At 37.8% G+C, this 24,298-nt stretch overlaps 2 protein-coding genes across 2 annotated transcripts in view; one reads left to right on the top strand and one right to left on the bottom strand.

Annotated features, from left to right (window-relative positions):
- GMDS (GDP-mannose 4,6-dehydratase) overlaps window positions 1-24,298 on the top strand; it is a 626,998-nt gene that overhangs the window by 9,984 nt on the left and 592,716 nt on the right.
- LOC306666205 (large ribosomal subunit protein eL30-like) lies at window positions 12,285-13,808 on the bottom strand. The gene has a single exon (XM_079148145.1). The coding sequence runs from the start codon at window positions 12,640-12,642 to the stop codon at window positions 12,304-12,306; it is 339 nt and encodes a 112-aa protein (XP_079004271.1). The 5' UTR covers window positions 12,643-13,808; the 3' UTR covers window positions 12,285-12,303.

Genomic DNA, 24,298 nt, shown 5'->3' with positions numbered 1-24,298 from the left:
TTCTCCCTTCTCCAGAAAGAGAAACTGTCTCTATCTTAAAGCTTGGCAACATTATGGATGTCCTTGAAAAGGTGGTCCTGAAAAAACTGTCAGTGTATTTTCTTATAAGTTAGGTAGAAACTGGAAAGACCTGTTGCCTCCCCACAGTGCTTGTTCGGTTACTGAAACTCACCAGTTTGACCACCCCAAAATAGATTCTTTCCTATTTCTCCATGTATCTCTGTGGGGTGCTTGAGCTTCACTTTGAATCCTCATTTTCTTTTTGCTTGAAGAACAGAATGGTAAGACCTGGCTCAGATGCTTAGTGTAGTCCCCTCTACTTCTGTGGTGCTGGGCGTTGATCCCAGGTCCTTGTGTATGTTAGGTTAAGGGCTTCGTGTGGAATGGATAAATGGGAATTGCTATATTTAGCTATGTATATGAGAATGATTAGTATGGTGGGTCTGCCTTTGATGAAACATTCATTAAGTTTAATCTGATATATTATTCTCAGCTGGTGTGAAGAACCCCATTCCAGAAGAATGCACTTCCATGCTTCCCCTGAGTGTGGCCTCCCATTGAATGATTCCATCCCAGTAGGAATTTTCCCTTCCTTACTTGGCCCCTGGGTAAACAGAAGCCATTATTTGTTTTTAATTTACTCACTGAGTGATCATAAGTTTCTTTCATTATTTTTAATGCTTTCTTTTGATTTGTTTTAGAATCATACCTAAACCCTCTTACCTTCATTTTGGTATTACTGATACCATTTTTGAGACTGTTTGTGTAGTGTCTACAGCATGCTAATAGACCCTGCACTCAAGCTAAAAAAAAAAAAACAAAAAAAAACCTTGAATCTTTTCAGATTTTCTTAGTTTCTCTAAGGTCTTGCTTTGATTATCATGAGTTTCGATGTTCTCATTGGACTATAATCCGAAAATCTGCATATCTTACAAAGCGAGTCTGCTTTCTTTACTAATGGAATGCTTTTTCTTTTTTTCCCTTTTTTGTAAACATTGGCCTGTTTTACGTTTTTTTGTGTGCGTGGTACTGGGAATTGAACCCAGGACTCACACATTTTAGTCAAGTACTTGTACCACTGAACTAAATCCCCAGCCAAGGAATTCTTTATCTAGATAATTGGGGCCTCAAATAATAGTAGGAAGGAGTAAGAAAGATTGTGAGAGGAGAGTCAAAGGACTTAACTACTGACTGGATTCTCAAATTAGGGAAACTAAGGGAGAAGGAGGGTTTTTGTTTTGTGTTTGTTTCCATCACTGTTGTCAGTTATATTCAGTTTGTCTATGTCCACAAGGGCTATATTTTATTGCCATGTCCCTAGTACAGTGCTCAGAATATGGTGGGCTCTCAATAGATATTTGTTAAATGACATCTAGTGTTAATATCGCCACCATAAAAATTACAGAGGAAATATACTGCACATAAAAAGGGCTTGGAATGTAAGTGTGCAACATATAATACTTTGGAATAGGATTGACAAAACTATAGCTTATGGGCCAAATCTAGCTGCCACCTGTTTTTTTATAAATAAGGTTGTATTGGAGTTACCTCTGTTTGTTTAATTATTATTTTATTTCTGATTGTATCCACATAGCTGCATAGTTGAATAGCTGCAACAGGGACTGTATGTCTTGTAAAGCCTGAAGTATTTATCACCTGGCCTGTTACAGAAACAGTTCACCAAACCTTCTGTAGAGCTGTCTTCCCAGAATGATTAGTGGACTTGCCACAGAAGTAGATGATATCTTCACATGGGACAATCTGAGGATGGAAGGAATACAGGTGATTTGGAGAAGATGTTTGCATTTCAGGTTGGAAAAGAAGGAAGTTAGTGAGGAGTGATGAGAGAGAGAGAACAGAGTACTGAGTAATATCATGGAATCTGAGGGACACCATGGTATTTCTGTTGTTTTGGTGGCAGAATATATGGAACAAAATGTACTGTTAGGGACATTTTGTATCTTCACGATGCTGTGCAAACATTACCACTATCTAGTCACAGTATTTTTTATCATCCTAAAATGCAACCCCATACTCATTAAGCAATTACTCCCTGGTCTCTAACCCCTGGCAACTACCAATCTGCATTCAGTCTGTATGACTTTCCCTATTCTGGATATTTCATATAAATGGATCATACAATATATGACCTTTTGTGCCTGACTTCTTTTAACTAGCATGATTTTCTGTTTTCTTGCTATGACAGAATACCTGAGACTAGGTAATTTATAAAGAAAAAAAACTTTATTTTAGATTATAGTTTTAGAGGCTGGAAAGTCCCAGATCCATTGACTCAGTCTGTTCAGGGTCTTGTGCTGCTGATTCAACTCATGGTGGAAAGTGGAAGGAAAGTAGGTGCAGTTAAATGACAGACCATGTGGCAAAAGAGGAAGGAAGCAAGAGATAGATGAGGAAACTCAACTTCTTTTATATTCTGTATTTCTTTTTTCTTTTTTCCCCTTTGATACCAGGGATTGAACCCAGGGTGCTTAACCACTGAGCCACATCCTAAACCCCCCCATTTAAAAATTTTTTATTTTGAGACAGGGTCTCACTAAGTTGCTTAGGGCCTCGCTAGGGTACTAAGGCTGGCTTTGAACTTGCAGTCCTCCTGTCCGAACCTCCTGAGCTGCTGGGATTACAGGTGTGTGCCACCATGTCTGTATTCTGTTTGTTTTTGTGGTGCTGAGGATTGAATCCTAGCCTTGAACATGCTAGGGTAAGTACTTTATCACTGAGCTACACCCAACCCTGAACTCCTGTTATAATAGCATGTTCTTATGGTAATTAAATTAGCTCCTTAAGAGGGAGAACTCATTCCCCACAAGATGGCACTGATTTACTTATGAGGGCTCTGTCACCATCATTGAAACAGTATTCAGTAGGCCCCACCTCCTAACACTGCCACATTGAGGAATCAAGCCTCAGCTTGAGTTCTGGTGGGAACATGCCATATTCAAATCATAGAAATAACGTTTTCAAGATTCATCTATATTGTAGCATGTATTAAAACTTCCTTCTTTTCTATGACTGAACAATATTCCATTGTATGGATATGTAACATTTGTTCATTCTGTTACCTCTTGATGAAAATTTGAGTTGTTTCCACTAAAATGGTACAGTGAACACTCTTACACAAGGATCTGTTTGAATATCTGTTTTTAGGGTTTTTTTTTGGTATGTATCCCAGAGTACAATTGTAGGACATTTTGAGTAAGAGGATTTAATATTGCAAATGTTTCAAGGGAGATCAGGGAGAATTTAGGACTGAAAAAAGGGCCTTTTGATTTTGGCCACCAAGAAGTTATTTAGTGGTCTTCAATAGAATGAAGAAAGGAATAGCAATTGGGTTACAGAGATTTGATATGAAAGTAAAAACCTTAAGTAGAACAAATTATTATCTGCTGTCAGTCATTTCATTAAAAAGTCATTTTACACACTAAAATCTAAGAGGGACATACTCTCAGAATAAAGAACCATGATCAAGTTATCTTTTAACTGTGTGAACTACTTTAGTGTCTCAAAATATTTTCTCATTTTGCTAAAGAATAGTTTAAAAATGTGCATATATTGGCATTAGTCCATGAATTGTATTTGAGAATCACCATTGAATACTATTTTAAAAAATTTACTTGGCCGATTCTCAAAACTCAAAATTACTTTCTTGGGGATAGGGATATTGTCTTAAATTTGTGGTGACATTTTTTTGAACTCCAAGATAGGACACATAACCTCATATATACACGATCTAGAGTGGAGCTAAGTATTGAATAACAGGACTGTTTGGAAACTGCTATCCTTCCTGGTACCCATTTGATACTGAGCACCATAAAAGGTACTTGGGAAACATTAGTTGGTTGGTTGAGATTTCATTTTTGACTTACTTTTCTGTGCTGGAATGACTCCTCAGGCAGTTTTCATCCTTCACATATTATTCCATTAAAGCTGGTAGAGTTAAAAATGCTCTTTGAGTCCTTTCAGCTCTGTTTCTGCAGCTGTCCCCAATCTCTGAGTATGCTTGGAAGGAATATTCAAATCATCGTTGTGTTGTTTCAGTTTTAATTTGAAACTGAAATCAACTTTTTGGGTCTTTCTGGGTGGTGACAGATCTCATAGTTTTGATTAGATACCCTTTCTTATCTGCCTTTATGATGTTGACTTGGAAATCCAGTTGATCAACCCTGGCTATGTGATGGTGGAGGGAAGATTGGCAGGGGGACTGTGTTAAATGTATTGGGTGAATTTCTCAAGATGGATGGAAAGATTTGGGGATTTTGGGGATTGTTTTGAGGTAAAGTAATACTATGATACTACATGTTTTTTGCAGTGTTTGTCTCTATGTCTTTTTTTTTTTTTTTTTTTTTATGTGGTACTGAGGATTGATACCCAGGACTTTGAGCTTGTTAGGCAAGCACTTTTCCAACTGAGCTGTACCTCAGCCCCTCCCCCCCCTTTTTTGAGATTGAGTCTTTTGAAATTGGGTCTTGCTAAGTTATAGAGGATGGCCTTAAACTTGCAATCCTCCTGCCTTAGCCTCCCAAGTAACTGGGATTACAGTTGTGTGTCACCATGTCTGGCTTGATTTTTTGTCTTTAAATAAAAATTTCAAAATAGGAATGGAATAAGTATTGAAAGTATTGAAGTCCCTCTATTTTTATCTTTCAACTGTTTCATAGATTACAGAGATTTTGAAATTTTATCTCATCCATTTTGCTATTTTGACTAGTTAGGAAGGTTTGAATTATTTCAATTTATGTAGTATTTTCTTTCTCTTGTGTTTTTAATCTTTACTGATGTTGAACATATAGGTTTTGACCCATTTAGGCATAATCAAAAGTTTATACTATTTCCAGACTATTTTGGGAAGTTTGGTTTTAATTCCTAAAAACAAGGGAATATCTTTTTTTTTTTTTTTGGTGCTGGGGATCGAACTCAGGGTCCTGTGCTTACAAGGCAAGCACTCTACTGACTGAGCTATCTCCCCAGCCCCCAAGGGAATATCTTTAAAAAGTTCTTTTTTTCCTAGTCCAGGCAAATGATTGGGAGCTCAACTAGAAATCTTAGAAGGTTCACTGTAGAGTACACAGCAATTGTAGTGGGCTTAGGGTTTGGTCCAGGAAACTTGAAATTACTGTTGAGCTCTCTGAAGAGTACAGATCATTTAACTTTTATGGACTTTTATTTTTTTTTCCCTCTTTTATATCTATTTCAGAAAATAGATATAAATATACATAGGGGATAAAGGCATCTAAATTTTTCTTTTTAGTTTTCACAAGTTAAAATTTGGATAATTTTTACTGTTTGAGTTTGAGAAAGGTTTCAGGAGTTAATCCAATGGTGGAATTCTGAAGAGGAATTCAAATGTTGGTTCAGAAGTGTCATGGAAGAGGTATCAGCATTGTTTCTGAAGTATCTTGGGCCAAGGCTGCTCTAGGAAGGAATGAGCCTTGAGGTTTATGAGGTAGAGGGATCTGCAGAAAAACTGGGTTGCAGTTTAGTCCTCCTCAGGCCAAACAACCAAGAAACGCTTTGGAAGGTTATCTATGTAACTTGATGGTTTTTGTTTTCTGTTTAATTGTAGTAGGACTGTGTTAATAGGCAAATCTTTTTTGTCAGGAATGATGAGGTCTAAGGACCCATTTTTGGTGTCTGAATCCTTATCTTAGAATTGAGAGAAATTTGTTCCCAAAAGAAACAAAGGTGGAGGGGAACCAGATAGATGAACACGAGTTTGATTCCTGACCTCAGTACTTGGTGCTGTGGGCAAACTTCTAAATCTCTCTGCACCCTACTTATCTGTACCAGGAAGTGAGAAAACCTTATCTTACCAGGGAGTAAGAAAGGGCCTTGCACAGTGGTGTTTAGGAAAAGGGAATAACAGTATCCTATCACTTTGGTTTTTCCAGTACACCAGACTAGATATTGGCTATGCCCTACCTCCAGACACCTGGTTGGCCGATGACTCTTCTCTTGTAGTGGCGTCCTGAGGGGGTCGGTGGGAGGAGATAGTCTCTGGACTTCCTCCCACCATTGGAAATCCACCTCAGGAACTCTTGCTGTAGTCTCTCTCCTTCCTCTTGCCTCCCATTCAAAGCCTCTGGTTCTGTTGCTGCCCACAGCCAGGCTTTCCCCTTCCATTCTCTTTGTCCACTGGCACTTTGTTTCACCCTGCTCCTCTGATACCCATGTGATAAAATAGTTAACAGAGGATGCTGGGGGCTAATTCTAATTTTGGAGGGCTAAAAGGGAGCTCAACAGCACTGTCCTGTTGGGACTGAGATAGCCATTTCATGCAGCAAAACCATGTAAGTGGCAAAACTATATAACCTTATAAGTGTTGCTCTACATATGTGCTTCAGGAACTAAGTTTGTGTTCAACTGAATGCTCTTCCCATGAAGAAGTGGGTACAGGTTTAAATAATTTATTTTCAAGTGTGTTTTTGGAAGGATTTGTTAAAGCACTCCCCTTTGATTTGTTAGTACCACCAGTTCAAAATCCCACTTATCTTAGGTTGAAACTTGACCACCCTGGTTATTGGGAAGGGGTGCTTTCTTGATTTACTCTGCAATAATGTGGTTCCTTTCTCTTAAGAGCTGTTTTACCTGTTTAAAAAATGAGGTCATTGCATGGCATGCCATTTAAGAACTGGAGGTGCAGAAGGGTTAGAGTGACAGTGAAGGAAAAGGGAGGGGCTCAAAAGGGAGAGGAGGAAAAGAAGAGAGGTCAAAGGCCCCAGAAGTGCTGAGAAGCACAGAAGGGTCGTGTGAGTCTTCAATTTTCATTTGCCTCTGTAAATGAGGCCTTTTAGATCAGTGGTGGAATGTCATAAACATTTAATCCTGAGTGACAGTCGCATTGACACAGCCTAGCTGCTTATTTCCAAGTAAAGCCAAGCATGCTCAGGCAGGTATCTGCCATTCTTATTTCTTTAGGAAAAGTTGCTGAAGGTGAATTGTACCTTTTTTTTGGGAGAATGGTACGTTTGTTCTGGTTCGGCACCAAAAGGAAGGTTTGAGCAACTGCTTGCTTTCCTTTTACCATATACGTCACACTGTGGACCCTGCACAGGCCTAGGCTGTGAACTGAAAAAGGGTTTGCACAGCTGTGTCTTGGTTTCCCTGAGTACAGGCATGTGTCTGTTTCCCATGTTGCCTGGAAATGCTGCACAAACTGTGAAGGTAGAAGCAGGTGGGAGAGCCTGTGTTTAGACAGCAGTCCCAAGTTCTGGGTGTGTGTGTGTCCCAGGAGGGTTCTGGCCCTGCTTTCTCCCCGCCCCCCCCCTTTTTTTTTTTTTTTTTTTTGTTTTAGATACTGGAGATTAAGCCCAAGGATACTCTATTACTGAGCTACATCTCCAGTCTTTTTAATTTTTTTTTTTTTTTGTATTTTGAGACAGGGTCTCACTAAGTTGCTCCCGGCCTCAGTAAGTTGCTTAGGGCCTTGTTAAGTTGCTGAGGCTGTCTTTGAATTTGCTGTCCTCCTGCCTTAGCCTCTTGAGTCTCAGGGATCACAGGCATGTGCCATCATGCTGGGCGTGGCCCTGTTTTCTTCTCACTTGGGTAGCCTCTTAGATTCAGCTACCTTAGATTCAGCCCAAGAGGTTGCTGTGAAACAGCCTTTCATTCTGGAGCCTCAAGGAAATCTCTGCTGCCCAGGCCTCTCCTTCAACTCCAGGCTTAAGTGCTTGCTTCACCTGCTGTGTCCAGTTCCATCTTGGGTATGTTCTTTTGAGCTGGCTTTCCCCCCATTCTCTGCCTAGGAATTGCTACAATTCTTGCCAGTACCAACTGGTTTTCTAGATTTGAAGCTCATCTCAAAGAATTTTGTGTGGTGTGTGTGTGTGAGTGATTTGACCTCTGATTTCAATTCTTTACAAAGAAAAGTAAGTCACCTTTTGCAGCTAAAGAAGGTACAGCCTTCTTTATGGATATGCATATGGATCTTGTAGTGGGTCTGGGATCTTTCCTGAGTGATTCTTTGGAAGTTGGCAGGTATTGAAATGTACCAGGGACTATAGGATACTGAATGCATTTGGGGTTTTAGGGGTGAGGAATATTCCCATCTGGAGACTTATCATCCGATAACCTGCTTTATCTCTTATTAAAATTGTCAAAGACATTTGCTCCTGTATTTTAGTGCAAATGTTAGTTATTTTTAATTTCATTTTATTTTAAGAAGATGTAGTTCAGGGCAATAAATACAAATAGAATCACAGTTCATTAGTCTTTGACATCTGTAAATACTTCTAAACATTTTTCTGTAATGTTGCTTGAAGATTACATTTCCAGATGTTCATATTCCATTTCTGCTTATCCTGATAGGGAGGTTGTTTGGATGCTTTCGTTGTTGGGAGTATCACTATGATGTATTATTTAAGTTTTGTTAATGATATACTCTGTGAAAGTACTGATTAAATTTAATTATACCACAAAATTTAGTTGTGCTTTTATTCTTATGAATACTTACCATAAGCTAAATATGACTTTTAGATCCAAAGAGCAATCATGATTTCACATATCTGCTGCTCTGACAAATTCTTTCAAAATTTGTGAACTGCATCCTGGGATTCTACTATAGAGGAGACTTCCAACTTTATGAATTTCATATTATTTCTACCCCAAAATCAGGATTCTGCACCCAAGGCCAGTTCTGAACAAAATCAAATGTAGTTGGCTCTCTCTATTGATGGGATTTACATCTGGATTCACCCAACTGTGGAACAAAAATATTCATAAAAAATTGCACTGAGGATGTAGCTCAGTGGTAGAGTGCTTGCCTAGCATATGCAAGGCCATGGGTTTAATCCCCAGCACACACTGCCCCACCAAAAAAAGAAAAAAAGAAAAATATTGTATCTGTTCTGAATATGTGCAGACTTTTTTCTTACTCCTTAAACAATACAGTGTATAGCTACTGACATAACATTTACCTTATATTAGGTATCATAAGTAATCTAGAGAAGATTTAATGTATACAAGAGTACATGCATAAGTTCAATGTGACTATTGTGCCATTTTATATAAAGGACTTGAGCATCCACAGATTTTGGTATCTGTGGATGGTACTGACACCAGTCACCTGCTGATAATGAGGGACACTGTATGCTATTGGTAGTGCTTAGATCAGGCTAAAGACCAGGGTGGCCCATAGATGGCTTGGAGAGGGAGGGTTCTCACCTGAGCTCAGGATGAGTTTATCTGGATTTCTCTGCTGATTTTCTGCTCCTGAAAGTCTTGTATTGTGTAGTCATGGCGACTTGAAAAACTCTAGTAAAAAAGCGCAGGGTCAAACCTTCACTGCTAACTTGAGTTAGTGTTGGTCTTTAATTATGTGAGAAGCACCGTGTGCCTTACACAATTATTTTTTTCTCCCCCTCCCATTTGTCTTATACCTCTCCACTATTTCTTCCTTTTTTGGGGGGGGTGGGGGTGGCAGGTACCGGGGATTGAACTCAGGGACACTTGACCACTGATCTACATCCCAGCCCTATTTTGTATTTTATTTAGAGACAGGGTCTCACTGAGTTACTTAGGGCCTGGCTTTTGCTGAGTCTGACTTTGAACTTGTGATCCTCCTGCCTCAGTCTCCTGAGCCTCTGGGATTATAGGCATGCACCACCATGCCTGTCTTTCCACTATTTCTTTCCCTCTTTCCCCTTCTTCAGGTTAGAAATTCAGGGGTTGGAGTGAAAGTAGCTTATCTTCCAGGGGTGGAGTTCACATGCCATAAGGGGCAGGAGAAGTGTAATGGCAGTCCTTGTCCTCCCTGATATGATTGCCTGTGGGTAGTCATTGTGTCTCAGGAGAGTCTTTGGAACAAACAATGGAATCTTATTTCAATAGTTGTGGAAAGAGCATTACTGGTCTATGTAGGTTATGGACCAAGTGGAAGCTAGTACTTTTCTGACTCATTTGTCTTTGGCCCTTGAAACATTTCCTTACTCTGTTAAATTTCACAGTCATTCCCCTCTGATTCCTAGCTTCTAGGTAATAACAGGTGCTTTTCTACTTTCTTTCTATTTTGATGTTGATAATCAGTGTTGGTCTACAGCAAACATTCTGATCCAAATGCAAGCTGCGAAATCTCAGGATTAGCAAACAATTCACCATTCTTTCACAGTGGCATAGGACCCACCAGAATGAACCTCAGAAGACAGCTTGTGGTGTAGGAGCAGGAGAAAGTACAAGTTGAAGGGAGTTTGCTTGGTGCTTCTGTAAAGTGTCCTTGTTAGCCAGTGTCTGAGTTCAAATCTTTCTGCCAATTCTTAGTTCTGTGGCCTTGAGGGAATTATTTAAAACCTTTCTGATTTAGTTTTCTCTTTTGTGAAGTGGGGATAATAGTACTACTTACTTTATAGGTGGGGATTAAGGGATACAGTGCCTTATACATGATAAGTACTCAGTAATATTTTACTGTTAACCATTCTGAATGATAATCTACTTTGACCCAGAATTCTTTTTCCTGAAGACGTGCTGTAATTTGAGTGCAATAACCAACTCATAACTTCTTTGCATGCTCAATTAGACATACTTTTATGAAGGTGCTTGATTTTGGCAAATGCTATACTGAAGTTTTTTCTTTATTAGCATTCATTGTGGGATGCAATACCAAATTGTACACAGAATATTTCTGACCAATGATCCCTTTGCTCCCATAACTATAAATTAAATTTTAAACTATCAATACATTCTTTTTCAGAATAACATTTTTTCTCCTATAGGAACATTCATTGAGATCTCTCTTTTTTTTAAAATCTTTTAGTTGTAGATGGACACAATATCTCTCTTTATTCATTAGTTTTTTCATGTGGTGCTGAGGATTGAACCCAGTGCCTCACATGTGTGAGGCAAGCGCTCTACCACTGAGCTACATCCCCAGCCCCATTGTGATCTTTTATTTGGAAATCAATTAGGATGCAAATTGAGACTAGTTTCCAACTTTCCCAATATCATATCCCCAGTGAAATGCTAAGTCATCTGAGACCGATGCCTAGTGGTCATTGTTGCCTCATGGTCAGTTCCACTTTAGAGACCACTACAGTGAAGTGCAGTGATCCAGCATCTGTGTCAATAGGGACAGATAACCCTAGAGTTCCACAAAGGATTGTCTCTCATCCTTTGTTTCATAGTCTAGTGTCTGTAGTCACTGTCTACTTGCTTAACAACTCTCTAACTCACTATTTGTTTACCCTTCCCATCACACCCACAAGTGCCGTCATCCAAAATCATTAATGACATTTTGTAGAAGCAGTGGTAACTTATATCTTTGTCCTGTTTGCTTTGTTGGTACTTTTGGTCATTGCTAGGCCCTTATTTCTTGACCTTCCACCCTCTGCTGTTTTCTTCTATCTCGACATCAGATTGAAGGTTGGCACATTTTAATATTCCATTCCTTGCTCTTTTTTCTACTTTACTTTTTTCTACTTTACTTTCTGTGTCCATAGCTATAGCTCCTCTGCTCTTATGAGTCCCACATTACTGTCTCCAGGCCACATTTTGTTCCAGACTCTCAATTTCAGATGCCTTAACATGTCCACATAGATATTTCATAGGTGTCTTCTGTTTCACATATCCAAAGATGAATTTATTTCCTCACTCCCTTCTGTCATCTCCCTACCCTAATGTAGTGCATCACTACCATCCATTCATTCAGGAGCCAAAGTCAGAAATCTCAGAGTCATGCTGTTCTCTTCTGCCTTCACCTTTAATGTCTTCACCAGTAGGTTCAGTTGATTTTACTCTATTGACATAGCTTTGGCATCTGCTTCAGCACTGATCTTTTCACCACCCAAATCAGTCACCTTGTCTTGTCCTGGTTATTGCAGTCACCTCCTACCTGGTCTTTCTGTCCACTCTCCTTTTCTTTCATTTGTTGCCAGTGAGTTCTAGCTGAAATTACTTTCTGATCATGCCCGGGTTTTGCTTAAACTCTGGGTGGCTCTAGCCCCAGAGAAGGTATAAACTCCCAGAATCCCAGACATGATGGCTAAGACTTTCCTGCCTTTGCATCATGTGCCTCTCGACTTACATGTGTGTCCTTTGTAATTTAGTCATTTCGTATATAGTTTTCTTGAACTCAACAGGACAGTATTAGGGTTCTCAGTGAAACAATAAGTAGACTGTATAGATATATATTTATTTATTTTAAAACAAGTTGTACCAAGTTTTATTAAAGACATATTTTGTGTGTTTTACTTTTCACCAGTCTGTTCTGGCATGCTTCTAATACAGATATTTATTTATTTATTTATTTATTTTAAAACAAGTTGTACCAAGTTTTATTAAAGAAAAATTTTGTGTGTTTTACTTTTCACCAGTCTGTTCTGGCATGCTTCTAATGATATTAGAATCAGCTGGATCAATGATAGACAGTGTGCACACTCTGTAGTATTTTGCACATGCTGTGCTTAATTCGATATTATTGCCACTGTAGTGATGGACACCAGTTTTGGCCAACGTGGCATAGTACTCTGTTTTAGATTTCCTTAAAGCTGGACAGTTGTTGACCAGGATGACCAATTTTGCTTTGCCCTGTCTGATCATCTTCAGAGTCTGTTTGTACCCCAGCACATAATTTCCACTTTTTATAACAAGCGGGAACCTAGAGTTGATTGACTCCAGAGACTTTTTCGTCTTCTTCATGGCTACCACCTTCCTGCTTTAGATGCAGGATGGCCCCCACCAAGAGTAGCCGTCACGATGGCCGGAGAGCTAGAAAGCTAGATATTTATTTTAAGAAATTGTCTCATGTGATTGTGGGGGCAGGCCAGTGGACAGAAAACCCAGGGAAGAGTTGTTGTGGCATATCCAGTCTGAAGGCCAGGCTCTCTGGCCTCCAGGGTAAGGCCTTCCACTGAGTGGATGAGGCCCACTTGCATTGTGGAGAGTTATCCATTTTGCTCAGAGTCTGCTGATTCTAATGTTAATCATATCTAAAAAATAACCTTCGCAGCAACATCTGGATTGATCTTTGATCAAATATCTGGGTACCACAACCTAATTATTTTGATATACCAAAGTAACCATTGCACGATCCTTCTCAACTTGCCCCTTTTCTTTTCTTTGTCCAAATTGTCCCCACACCTATTATGGTGTCCCCTAGCCACCTGGAAACTTGTCAGCCACTCATCCTGTGTTCAACCCTTAGCCTTCCCTGACATTCCCAGGCAAAGCAGCATTTCCTCTTTTTGTTCCTAATTGAGTAATTTCTTCTATTACAGTGATAGTCTCTTGCTATGAGTATCCACTGTTTGCCTTCTTCCCTAACAGACTACAAATGCTCAAGGACCAAGCGTCTGTTCTGTGCGCATTCACCAGGGCTCTAGCAGGTAATGGGTGCCTAATGATTGTGTAATGAGAGAGCAAATCCCCAAGCAGCTCCAAACTGAATCCATAGCACACTTCCTAGAGCAAGTGCTGATCTGATTCCCAGAGAACTTGCAGCTCTAATTCCATGATTCAATGACAATATATCAAAAGTTGTCACTTTTCAGACTTCAACATATTGGGAGCTTCCTGCTAATCAACTCCATGTGAAGGAACCTTGTCAGAAACCAGCTATCTGTTATTTTTCATTACTGTGGAGAATAATCTGGAATTACTGTGTAATTTTTGTATTTTTTATTTTAGAAAACCTGTTCCTTTATGATCCTTTAGCCTTCATTTTTCTCTTACTTAATGATCTGTCTCTTAAAGAGGGTAGCTCTGAGTTTCCTGATTACCCTGTTGGCAGTGGTCACAGATCACAGATTGTGGTTTCTTTTCATTCTTTTATACTGCATGGTACATTTTAAAAGCAGTTTTTTTTTTTTTTTTTTTTTTTTTTTTTGAGAGAGGTAGGGGAATTATGATAACGTGAATAAGAGTGAATTTTGTTTTACTCATGAAATTTACTATGATCACTTTGTTAAAGTAACATTTTAGATGGGAATTTTCTTTTTTTCTTTTTGCAGTACTGGGAATGGAACTCAGGGCCTCATGTGTGGTGACCAATAAGTGCTCTGTACCACTGAGCTACATCCCAGCCTTTTCAATTTTTTTTTTTTTTTTCTTTTTTTTGAGACAGGGTCACACTAAGTTGACCAGGCTGATCTTGAACTTGGGATCATCCTGCCTCAGCCTCCTGAGTAATTGGAATTGCAGATGTGCACTCCATGCCTGGATATATGACTCTATTTTTAATAGTATAATATTGTATTTAGGCCAACTTGTTGAAAAAACAAGGTAAAGTGCATCTTAAGTCAAATGGATGGATAATTTGTGACATTGCAAATGAGAATTTGAATTCTAGGTGAAGCCGGGAATAAAGCTGGGAGGTAAGTTTAGTTCCACAATTCTGTACATCCTTTCTTAGAAGGAGGTCATAATTTTATCTTTAAGCTAGATTGCCCCAACAGAGAATGATATAATTACTGCCTTTAATTTATGGTATTTGAAGAAAGCAAAAGTAACCATGCTACTTAGGAGCAATATTCACGATACTGAAATCAGAGTGAATTTTCTCTAAAGTTCCCTGTTTAAGTTGTCCCCAAAGGTGTGGTCTTTTTATGGGTGTGGTCCCACTCTGTCATTGGTCTATGATAAGATAAGTACAGAAAATGAGAGTAAGTGTAGAAACTTTTATAGCAAGTTGACTTTCCAGTGACACATCCGATCACATTTGTAGTAATTCACTTTTAATTATTTCATAAAAGAATCAGTTCATGATGGATTAGACATTTAAAATGAGGGTGATAATAACTAGTTCTTCCCTGCAGATGGTTTGAGGAACAGTAGTTTAGAGGATTCTGTGTAAGGTGATTACGTAATCACATCCTTATGGTTGTCTTCTCATTTACATACTGTACTCTTGGCTAATGACACAGTGTCAGGTGTTCTTCAGTTAAAGAATTCCGATGGAATGTAGGTTTGCAGTTCTTAGATAATCTGGCTTTTACTTAGATTGTGCTATATTTTCAGATTTTCAGAGTAGGTAGTACATTTATTTACCTAATTTAAAATACAAAGATACAAATGAGTGTTTGAGTTTTCCTCCCACCCATGCCAGCCCCTTCCCCACCATCCTGTTTTTTCTTCTCAAAGGAGCTACCTATTTCTCCTGTTACTGTATTTTAGTATTAGAGAGTGGATATATCTGCCCCCTCCTTCAGATCATCCTCTGTGATAACTCTTTTGGCTTAGGATAAATATGGGGCAGCAGTGTAGACCTGGAGTTGGTGTTTTGAATGTTGCTGATTGGGAATGGAACATTTTCTTTTGTTCAAACAATTGTCTTCTTCTTTTTATTTTTTATTTTTTAAATTTTCGCTGTGTTGGGGATTGAACCTAGGGCCTCAGGCATGTTTGGCAGTGGTTTCTTTTAAGTAAATTTTGAGAAGAAAAAAACAGTCTTTTGTGTTTACTGGCTTGTCATAGGGTGGAAGTGGTAGACTAAGTGGAGGTTGACAAGGAGCAAAGGAAAGGGCACCTCCTCTCTTCATGGAGTCAGGTTGAAGGGCAGGTCTCAGGTTCTCAGTAATTCTCCACTGTACCAAGTAGAAAAATGGATCTCAAGGGTCCCAATTTTTGCCTCATAAAATACAGTGGCTTTAATTTTGTTTATTTTTTATTTTTCCATTTTCTTTTTGTAGTACTGGGGATTGAACCCAGGGCCTCACACATGGCAGGTGAGTGCTAAGGTATATCCATTGTCCCAAGCTTTGGTAATTTTAGCCTAGAAGATTTTTCATTTGGGCAGTATATAATCTTGGCTGTGAAATAATCTCAGCAAACACCCATAGAGCATTTAATTCTGAGCAATTTAGTTTTTGTCTGTCTCCTGTGATATGTCTTATAATACAGCCTGGGTATCAGAAGACATGGATTTGCTATATAAGGAAGTTAGGTTTTCTTTTTCAACAATTCTGTCTTAAAGGCTTAGACAACATTTTAAAATATTCTCTTTTAATGATTGTGGTGATAGGTTAACAGAAAAAATAAAGCTAGTGAGGAATGTACAGAAATATGGAAGTGGAATGGAGAGCAATGTCATGTGATAGAAAGAGCACAGTCTTTCGTTCATATTTTGGGACCCTGTTATCTTGAATAAATTTTATCTTCTGTGAGCCTCAGTTTTTAATCTACAGAATGAGACTAATTAACACAATTGCACTGTTATTGATACATAACATAACTTTCAGTAACCCTGCAAAATATGGGCACATTAAAATCCTGTACTCTCTGAAGTGGGTTTTTAAAAAAAGCTTATTTTCCATTCCCAGATGTGAAAGTATGGTATCATAATGTATTTTCAAAAGTGAATCATTGATTTCTAGCAAAGCCAGGATCTTAATCCAAGAAACAACATAAAATCAAATAAGTGATCTGATATAACTGATTTGTTCTCATCTTTCACTTCCTGTAGGCAAACATATGTCCATCTTCTGTTTCTCGCCATTAAAACTAAGGGAATTTCTGTGGATACGAGGCACAGAAAGATGAGATTTGCTTTTGTTGTTTACAGTTTCATTTTCCTTTAACTTGTGCTTTTCCAGGTCTTATGGTTTTGGTTTCCAGATTAATTCATTATAATCCTTAACTTTCTTTTCCTATTTTTTCCCTGAGGTTTTTGTTTCAACTCTACTGATATAAAAAGAGGGATAAAGGTGGGGCATGTAGCTTAGTGATAGAGTGCTTTACTGGCATGCTTGAGGTCCCTCAGACTGATTTCCAGCTCTGGTGGAGGGTGGGTAGGGGTGGTGGGTAAATGAGAAAATGACGAAACAGAATTGGGGTGGTGCGGTAGGAAATTCAGTGAAAAAGGTGGTGAGGAGTCTTTGATGCTGCTAAGGGGCTTAGAGGCACCCCCACTGGCATAGGTGAATACTGACTTTACAGACTACTTCTCAGTTCCTTTGGATCTTAAGAGCATTTTTTTAGTCATTTATCCTTCAGACACTGCTAGAATGATGACTTTAAGCAAATCACTAGGCATTTCAGTGTGGGTTCTAATGATCTCTGTCCCTCTAAGTACCATTTTTGAGCTGATTACCTGCCACTTATAGCCCAGAGGTGTCCTCCTTGGGGGACAGAGTGGCAGCTGTAGTCCACATTTCCCGACTTCAGATCTAGTGCAGGACTGCAGATTAGCAGCCTGGTGGGGGAGGCCCCTATGCATGGTGAAGTGGAGCAGTGTAGCATGGGCCCTAGGGACACAGATAGGGAGGCATCCCACAGTAGGTGACAGCTGAGTCCCTTTCTTTGGAAAAGAGCATGAATTAGCTGCCAAGGCAGGGATGGGGTGGGTGGCCTCCTGCTCAGCACAAGGAAAGCAGCCAGGGTTCCTTCATTTGACTCACAGCTGGTATATTTGGAGTGCCAGGGAAATGCAGCGTGCAAGGGCTTCCCATGGAGGTGCATGAGAATCTTGATGACTGTCTACAGATGTGCTGAATCCTTGGAAATTGAATTTGTATCTATGAAAACTGACAATTGAGCAAATCTAAGCAAACCAAGTTTTTAAAAAATTATTTTTGGGTCACAGACTATTGTAATTAAAACCTGAATCTTTCTCCACAAAAAGCATGAATGCAAAACATACATGTGTAGGCATGCTTACAGGTGCCCACTTGCATGGCAGTCATATTTTCCTGAGCATGTACATATGCACAGTCTCACATATCTCCATACCATCCTAGAGGTTCACAGATCTGCCAAAGCAGAAGTGTGCTCCTTTGGTAAGGTAGATTTTTCATATTAACTTGAGCCAATGGGCAACATGTTTTGTTAAAATGTTTAAATTAATTTATAATATAAGAATTATAAAATGAGATTGTTATTTTTCATATGGATTTAAAAAACATGAACATATTTCCTGCTTTTTCTTTGAGGTCCTTGGAATAGAACCTAGCATCTCATACATGCAGGGAAAGCCCCCTGCCACTGAGCTGCACCCCCAGCCCAACATGCACTTTATTTTAGAATCGTAAACAATATATAATTAGAAATTAAAATTATTTCATGATATGAATCTTAAGTAGCACATATTATACCCATCAGAAAACATTTTAATAATCCCAAATCTTTAAAATTTTTATTTGTATTCTATTTAATTCCCAAAATAATTGAAGGTAATCTTATCAGTTTAAACTTTTTATTGCAGAAAGTTTTCAAATATGTACTGGAATGGAAATGACAGTATAATGAACCTTCATGTGCCCCTTCCTTAATTATAATTAACTCATAGCCAAGTTTATGTCATATATACCTATGTTTTCATGATCCCTTCCCTAATTTTTTCTAATAATGAATTCTGGACACCATATTATGTCAGCTGTGTTTATTATAGTGTATGTATTCTGGACACCATATTATGTCAGCTGTGTTTATTATAGTGTATGTATGTATATATATGTATATATATATACATATGAATATATATAATTGGTTTTCTTAAAAATAAGTACACTACCATTCTTATATTTAATAAACTAATAATTCAGTAATACAATCAGGTATCTGTCAGTGTTCAGATTTTCCCAGTTGTCTCATAATTATTCTTAATAATTTGTTTGAATGAGGATCCAAATAAGGTACATATATTATATTTGGGTGATGTCTCCTAAGTCATAGTTCCCTTTTGTGAACTTCCCTTGGTTCCTTTGCCATCTGTCTTCCTCTCTTCAGTCTCCTGTTCCTCTAACCCTTCTCTCTCTCTTCTTTTGTCTTTCCCACCTGTGTGTGAATCTCATCCCCATTCCCCTCCAGTTGTCAAAGAGATTGGGCCTTTTGCTGTCTCATATTTCTTCCAAAGTCTGAATTTGACTGATTGCATTCCCATATGTTCTTTCATCTCTTTATTTTCTGTAAATGGGTATTTAGATTTAAAGACTTGATCAGGTTCAGTCTTGAACCCCAAGAGTGCTTCATAGTTGGTTCTGTATACTTCCCTTGAAAGGCATGCATTGTCTTGTTTTCGTGTAATATTAGCAACCACTGGATCATTCTCAAGAAGTGAAAGTGGTGATAATCTAATTTTGTAATTGCTTCTTCAAGGATTAGCCAAATACTTTTAGAAAGATAAGCTTTTAAGTACTGTATTTGGTTATCCGGTGGGAGAGGAAAGGTATATAAATGATCAGTTCTTTATATTTACCAACTTATTTAATGACTTGGTTCCATCTGTCCTCTAATGTCACCTTTTCCTTAAAAAGTATCAGTTGAATTTATGGAATTAAGTATTTTTGTTGTCCAATTGATATCCATTGATTCTTGATGCTCCAGTTGTCACAATCTGTAGCAGAGGATCCTTCCCATCTAGCCTCTGTGTCCTCTTGTGCAGCCTTGCTACTCTTTTCTTCATTGCTTTCTGGTAGGACAAGATGATCCATGCATTTTTCCTGTTCTAAATCTTGAATCAGCTCTTTTTCCAGAATCCTAAGGCAGACTTACTTTGATTTTGAAAATCTTTAAATAAAATATTAGCGCTATACTGTATTATGTTTCTGCTTAAGTACTAATTTTGGTGGTTGCCTCCCAGCATGTTGCTACCATTTTATTTGACCAAAACCTCTGTGAATATGGTGATTCAGGCTTTCTCCCTCTTTAAGCTTGAGTTCTAATGTCCCTCATTCTGATTCTCAGTAATGACCCCCTTGTGCTTTCATTTAATCCTATTGTCTTCTTGAATACTCTGACCAGTATGCTCCTGGCAAGGCTAGTTTTAAAATGGTACTCTTTCTAGATGCTGCCACACGGAAGGACAACCCAGCAATCTGTCCTAGGTCCATTGCAGTTTTGATTTTTTCCTCTGCAAGTGCCCCTTCCCCTCTTCCAGCCTATGGTACAGCTGTTTTGTATACCTTTATGACAAAAATCAATGTGTATTTATTTGCTCTCCTTTTTCGAAAGGAGTTGACATCGAATATCTTGTTTAATGCCCACTACTGCTTTGTCAAAACCTTTGGATCTGTATTGTTATTTTCATTTTATTAATGAAGAAAATTGAAACCCAAAGAGCTTAACAGAACTAAGGTTCCACCATTAGTAAATGACAGATTAATGAGCATCTATAATTATAATTTAGAGCCACAGAGTGTTTTCACTTTTCTTCACTGACTACCATAAATCAAGGGGGTCCCCCTTGCATCATATTTTGAGGCGCTCTGGAGTCAAGACAGTCTCATAGGACTTTCCTGAGTGATATCCCTCCCCCCCACCCTGATGGCCCGGCATGGTGAACTCTTGCTGTGGATTACACTTTTATGATCTGTTACTGTGAACAGAGATTGGCAGTGAGAATGCATGTTCCTTTTATTGACTTCTACAATATTGGAAATAAAAAATGTACAGGAGTGGGTAGTTTTTTCCCTTTATTTTTAGGAAGAAATTACAATTTAAAAGGTGTTTGTGCTTAATAACATAGTAAAAAATGTGTGAACAGAAATACATGAAAGCAATAGATAAATAATTTCACAAAGGTACTTTAACATACCTGTTTTGGTGGTTGACAAAACAACTAGAACACAAAAGCATATGCAGTCTAAATGGCATTATCTTCCACTTGATTTTGATTGACACTTAACAGAATGCTAAAACAAAAGAACATTCCTTTCAAGTGCAAATAGAAGAGTCGCCAAGGTAAACAATAGTTAACACTGAATATTTGTGCTCCAAGATAAGTGAAATCTGCTTAAATAAAATCTATTTAAATGAGACAATGGTGGGAGGAAATTACCTGCAAAGGGGCTTGTAAGAAGTTTTTGGAATTGGCAAAATTTTATCTCATAACAGAGATTTTGGCTCATGAAATATATACATTTGTCAAAGTTCATCACATTGTTTACAGTAGTGCCTTTTACTGTATATTTAAGTTACATTGTGATGAAAATATTTATCTAGGGGATAGTTTTGATTTTTGTGTTCCTGAGGTTCTTATTACCTGGCTTTCAGGCCCTGAATTTTATCCCTAGCACCTGCTCCCCCAACCCCGTAAAGTTAATATAATTTTGGTAGAACTAAGAAAGGTGCTAACTGAAAGAAAAGGAGTACCCAGGCCCTTTCTGAAGCAAAGACTATCAAGCATTATTTTTTCCAGGAATTACATTTTTCATCTTTTTTTTTTGTTTCTGTATGTGCTGGGGATTGAGCCCATGGCCTTGTTACACAGGGCCACTGTGCCATGTTCCAACTCCCAGCAATTATATTATTCATAGTAATTCTATGGTTTTTATTTCTTTGCCAAATTGGGGCTATTCAATTTTCAGAGAATATGTGTTGTTTAAGTGTAAGATTTTAGTGTGCAATGAGTATACTGTAACTCATTATCTGAAAGTTACGTTTTCAAATTTTTTATTATAATTTTTAATTTGTTCTTTATTATTATTATTTTGATACATTGTGTACAAATGGGGTACTACTTTCATTTCTCTGGTTGTATACAAAGTAGAGTCACATCGTTTGTGTAATCATACATATGTATAGGGTAATGATGTTTGTCTCATTCTATTATCTTTCCTCCCCACACACCCCTTATTTCCCTCTACACAATCCATCCTTCCTCCGTTCTTCCCTCCTGTCCCCTGCCCATTATGTATCATTATCCACTTATCAGAGAAATCATTTGGCCTTTGGTTTTTTGGGATTGGCTTATTTCACTTAGCATGATATTCTCCAACTCCATCCATTTACCTGCAAATTGTCATAATTTTATTCTTCTTTATGGCTGAATAATAATTTGTTCTTATTTAGTTATACATGACAGTAGAATATATTTTGACATACATATAAGTAGTATGACTTTCCGTTCTTCTGTTTGTACATGATGTGGAATTACACTGACTGTGTATTCATATATGTGCATAGGAAAGTAATGTCTGATTCATTCTACTATCTTTCCTATTCCCATTACCACTCCCTTCCCTTCATTTACCTTTGTCTAATCCAGAGTACTTCTAATCTTCTCTAAACACGCCCCCCCCCCCCGCCTTATTGTGATTTAGCATCTGCATATCAGAGAACACATTCGGCCTTTGGATCTTTGGGACTGACTTATTTCACTTAGCATGATTGTCTCCAGGTCCATCCATTTACCAGCAATGCCATAATTTCATTTTTCTTTATGCCTGAGTAATATTCCATTGTGTAAATATACCACATTTTCTTTATCCATTTATCTGTTGAAGGGCACCTAGCCTGATTCCATAGTTTAGCTATTGTGAATTAAGCTGCTATAAACATTGATGTGGCTGCATCACTGTAGTGTGCTGAGTTTAAGTCCTTTGGGTATAAATCCAGGAGTGGGATAATTGAATCAAATGGTACTTCCATTCCAAGTCTGCTTTCCAGAATGGTTGCACCAATTTGCAGTCCTACCAGCAATGTATAATGTTCTCAAATTTTTGTTACTTATTAGGCAACATTTTTTTTTTTTTTTTCTTGAGATGGTTGTCTTGTGAATGCTTACTGCTGGAGCAGTGTGTTGTCTTGAGTCTAGGAGAATGTTAAATTGTCATCATGTTCATATGCTTGCCTACTTAAGTCCTGGAGGAAGACCTTGAACTCCAACTTTCCCAAATAAAAAATAACTTAACAGAAGAGCCACTTAAGGAATTAGTTGAGGTACTGCTATTTTATGATTGAATTCTGTGTTTTAAAAAGTCACTGCGTGTAGAATAGTAGAATTTTTGTCACATCACAAAATATCACATCTAGTCAGCTTTTTAATCTGTTGAATTACAGGGAAATATTATACAAGTTCTTAATGAAGAAATAAGTAGGCACTCTAACATTAAACCTCCCTATACAACTCTACTGTATTTACTTAATTGAATGAACTGTAATTCAAAAGGGATGTATTAAATTATTACCATTGTTGAAAGTTTAGTTAAATTTTAGGTGACTATACTGGGAAAAGTGATAGGAAAATTATATTTTTGGAATGCATCTGTATTTTGTCTTACAGGAGTACTTAAAATTCTTACTTTGGCTCGCCTAAAATAGAAGTGGTAAACTTCTAGTCTTGTTTTCAAATGGGAATAAATATTTCCTGGTAATTTAGAATTATGCAGTAATTTTCTGGACTTATTTTCTCTGATCTCTGCTTTCTGATCCTATAGCCTGGATTATTTTAGGAATAATAACATGAAATAACTTTTTTTCCTTTTCATTTCTCTTGGGAGTTTAAAAAATTTTCTGTTTTTTAGGGGAAAGGAGGTTTCACTAAAAAGGATAACATGGTTTATTTGGGCATCTTTAGACACAGGCCCTGTTTAAAAAATATGTTGGACAGATACCACTGTTGAATTAGTCTTCTCTGAAGTTTAAAATGCAAATTAGGGAACTGTAAGAGAAAGAGTAATTGAAAGTGTTATCTGTGGTCTTGGGTAACACTCAGCTGTCTGCTGTGCAGGATGACTGCCCCTAGTGGGGGAAGACGAGCAAATCAGCCAGTTCAGGGAGGCATCAGCGCTGAGGAAACAAAAGGCATCAGATCTGGAAGGGACCCTTTTGTTCTACAGATCTTTGATTTCCTTAACCAGCAGCATCTACCCCTGATATATATTAATTCCTATTTACTGTGAAGCTACCAATGCTCATATTTTGTCACCAAAGGATATTTAAAATAAAAACAAATCTAAAAACCTTCCTGTTATATATAGCTTTAAATATGGCCATCATTTAAACTAAAGGACATTTGTTTTTTTTTTTTTTTTTTCTTTTCAGTTTTTGTTTGTTTATTTGATTTTTGTGATACTGGGGCCTCAAACATGAGTGATGTATCATTGCACTACATTCCCAGCATTTTTTAAAAAAAGTTTTGTCAAGTGTTCATTTAAACCCAGAATTTTCATTTATTTATTTCCTTCAATTTTTATGTTTTTAAAAATACTTTTGTTGGAAAATTATAATTATATATAATAGTAGACTTCACTGTGATATCTGTACTTCCCCCCCACAATTTTTTTTTTTTTTTTATTGTAAACAAATGGGATACATGTTGTTTCTCTGTTTGTACATGGCGTAAAGGCATACCATTTGTGTAATCATAAATTTACATAGAGCAATGTTGTTTGATTCATTCTGTTATTTTTTCCCTTCCCCCCACCCCTCCCACCCCTCTTTACCCTCTATACAGTAGTTCCTTCCTCCATACTTGCCCCCCTCTAGCCACACTAACAAAGAGAAGACGAGAGAAAACCCAAATCACTAAAATTCGGAATGAACAAGGAAATATCACAACAGACAGGATGGAAATACAAAACATAATTAGAAGCTATTTTGAAAATCTATACTCCAACAAAATAGAAAATTTCGAAGACAT

The sequence above is a fragment of the Sciurus vulgaris genome (assembly GCF_902686455.1).
Source record: "Sciurus vulgaris genome assembly, chromosome: 7".
In the NCBI taxonomy this organism is placed as follows: Eukaryota; Metazoa; Chordata; class Mammalia; order Rodentia; family Sciuridae; genus Sciurus; species Sciurus vulgaris.
The sequence above is the reverse complement of the archived record's forward strand: the minus strand, read 5'-3'. Positions and strand labels throughout refer to the sequence as shown.

Bases quoted from the DNA above. Each gene is read 5' to 3' on its own strand.
- LOC306666205 (XM_079148145.1), bottom strand. From the start codon at position 12,642: ATGAAGAAGACGAAAAAGTCTCTGGAGTCAATCAACTCTAGGTTCCCG.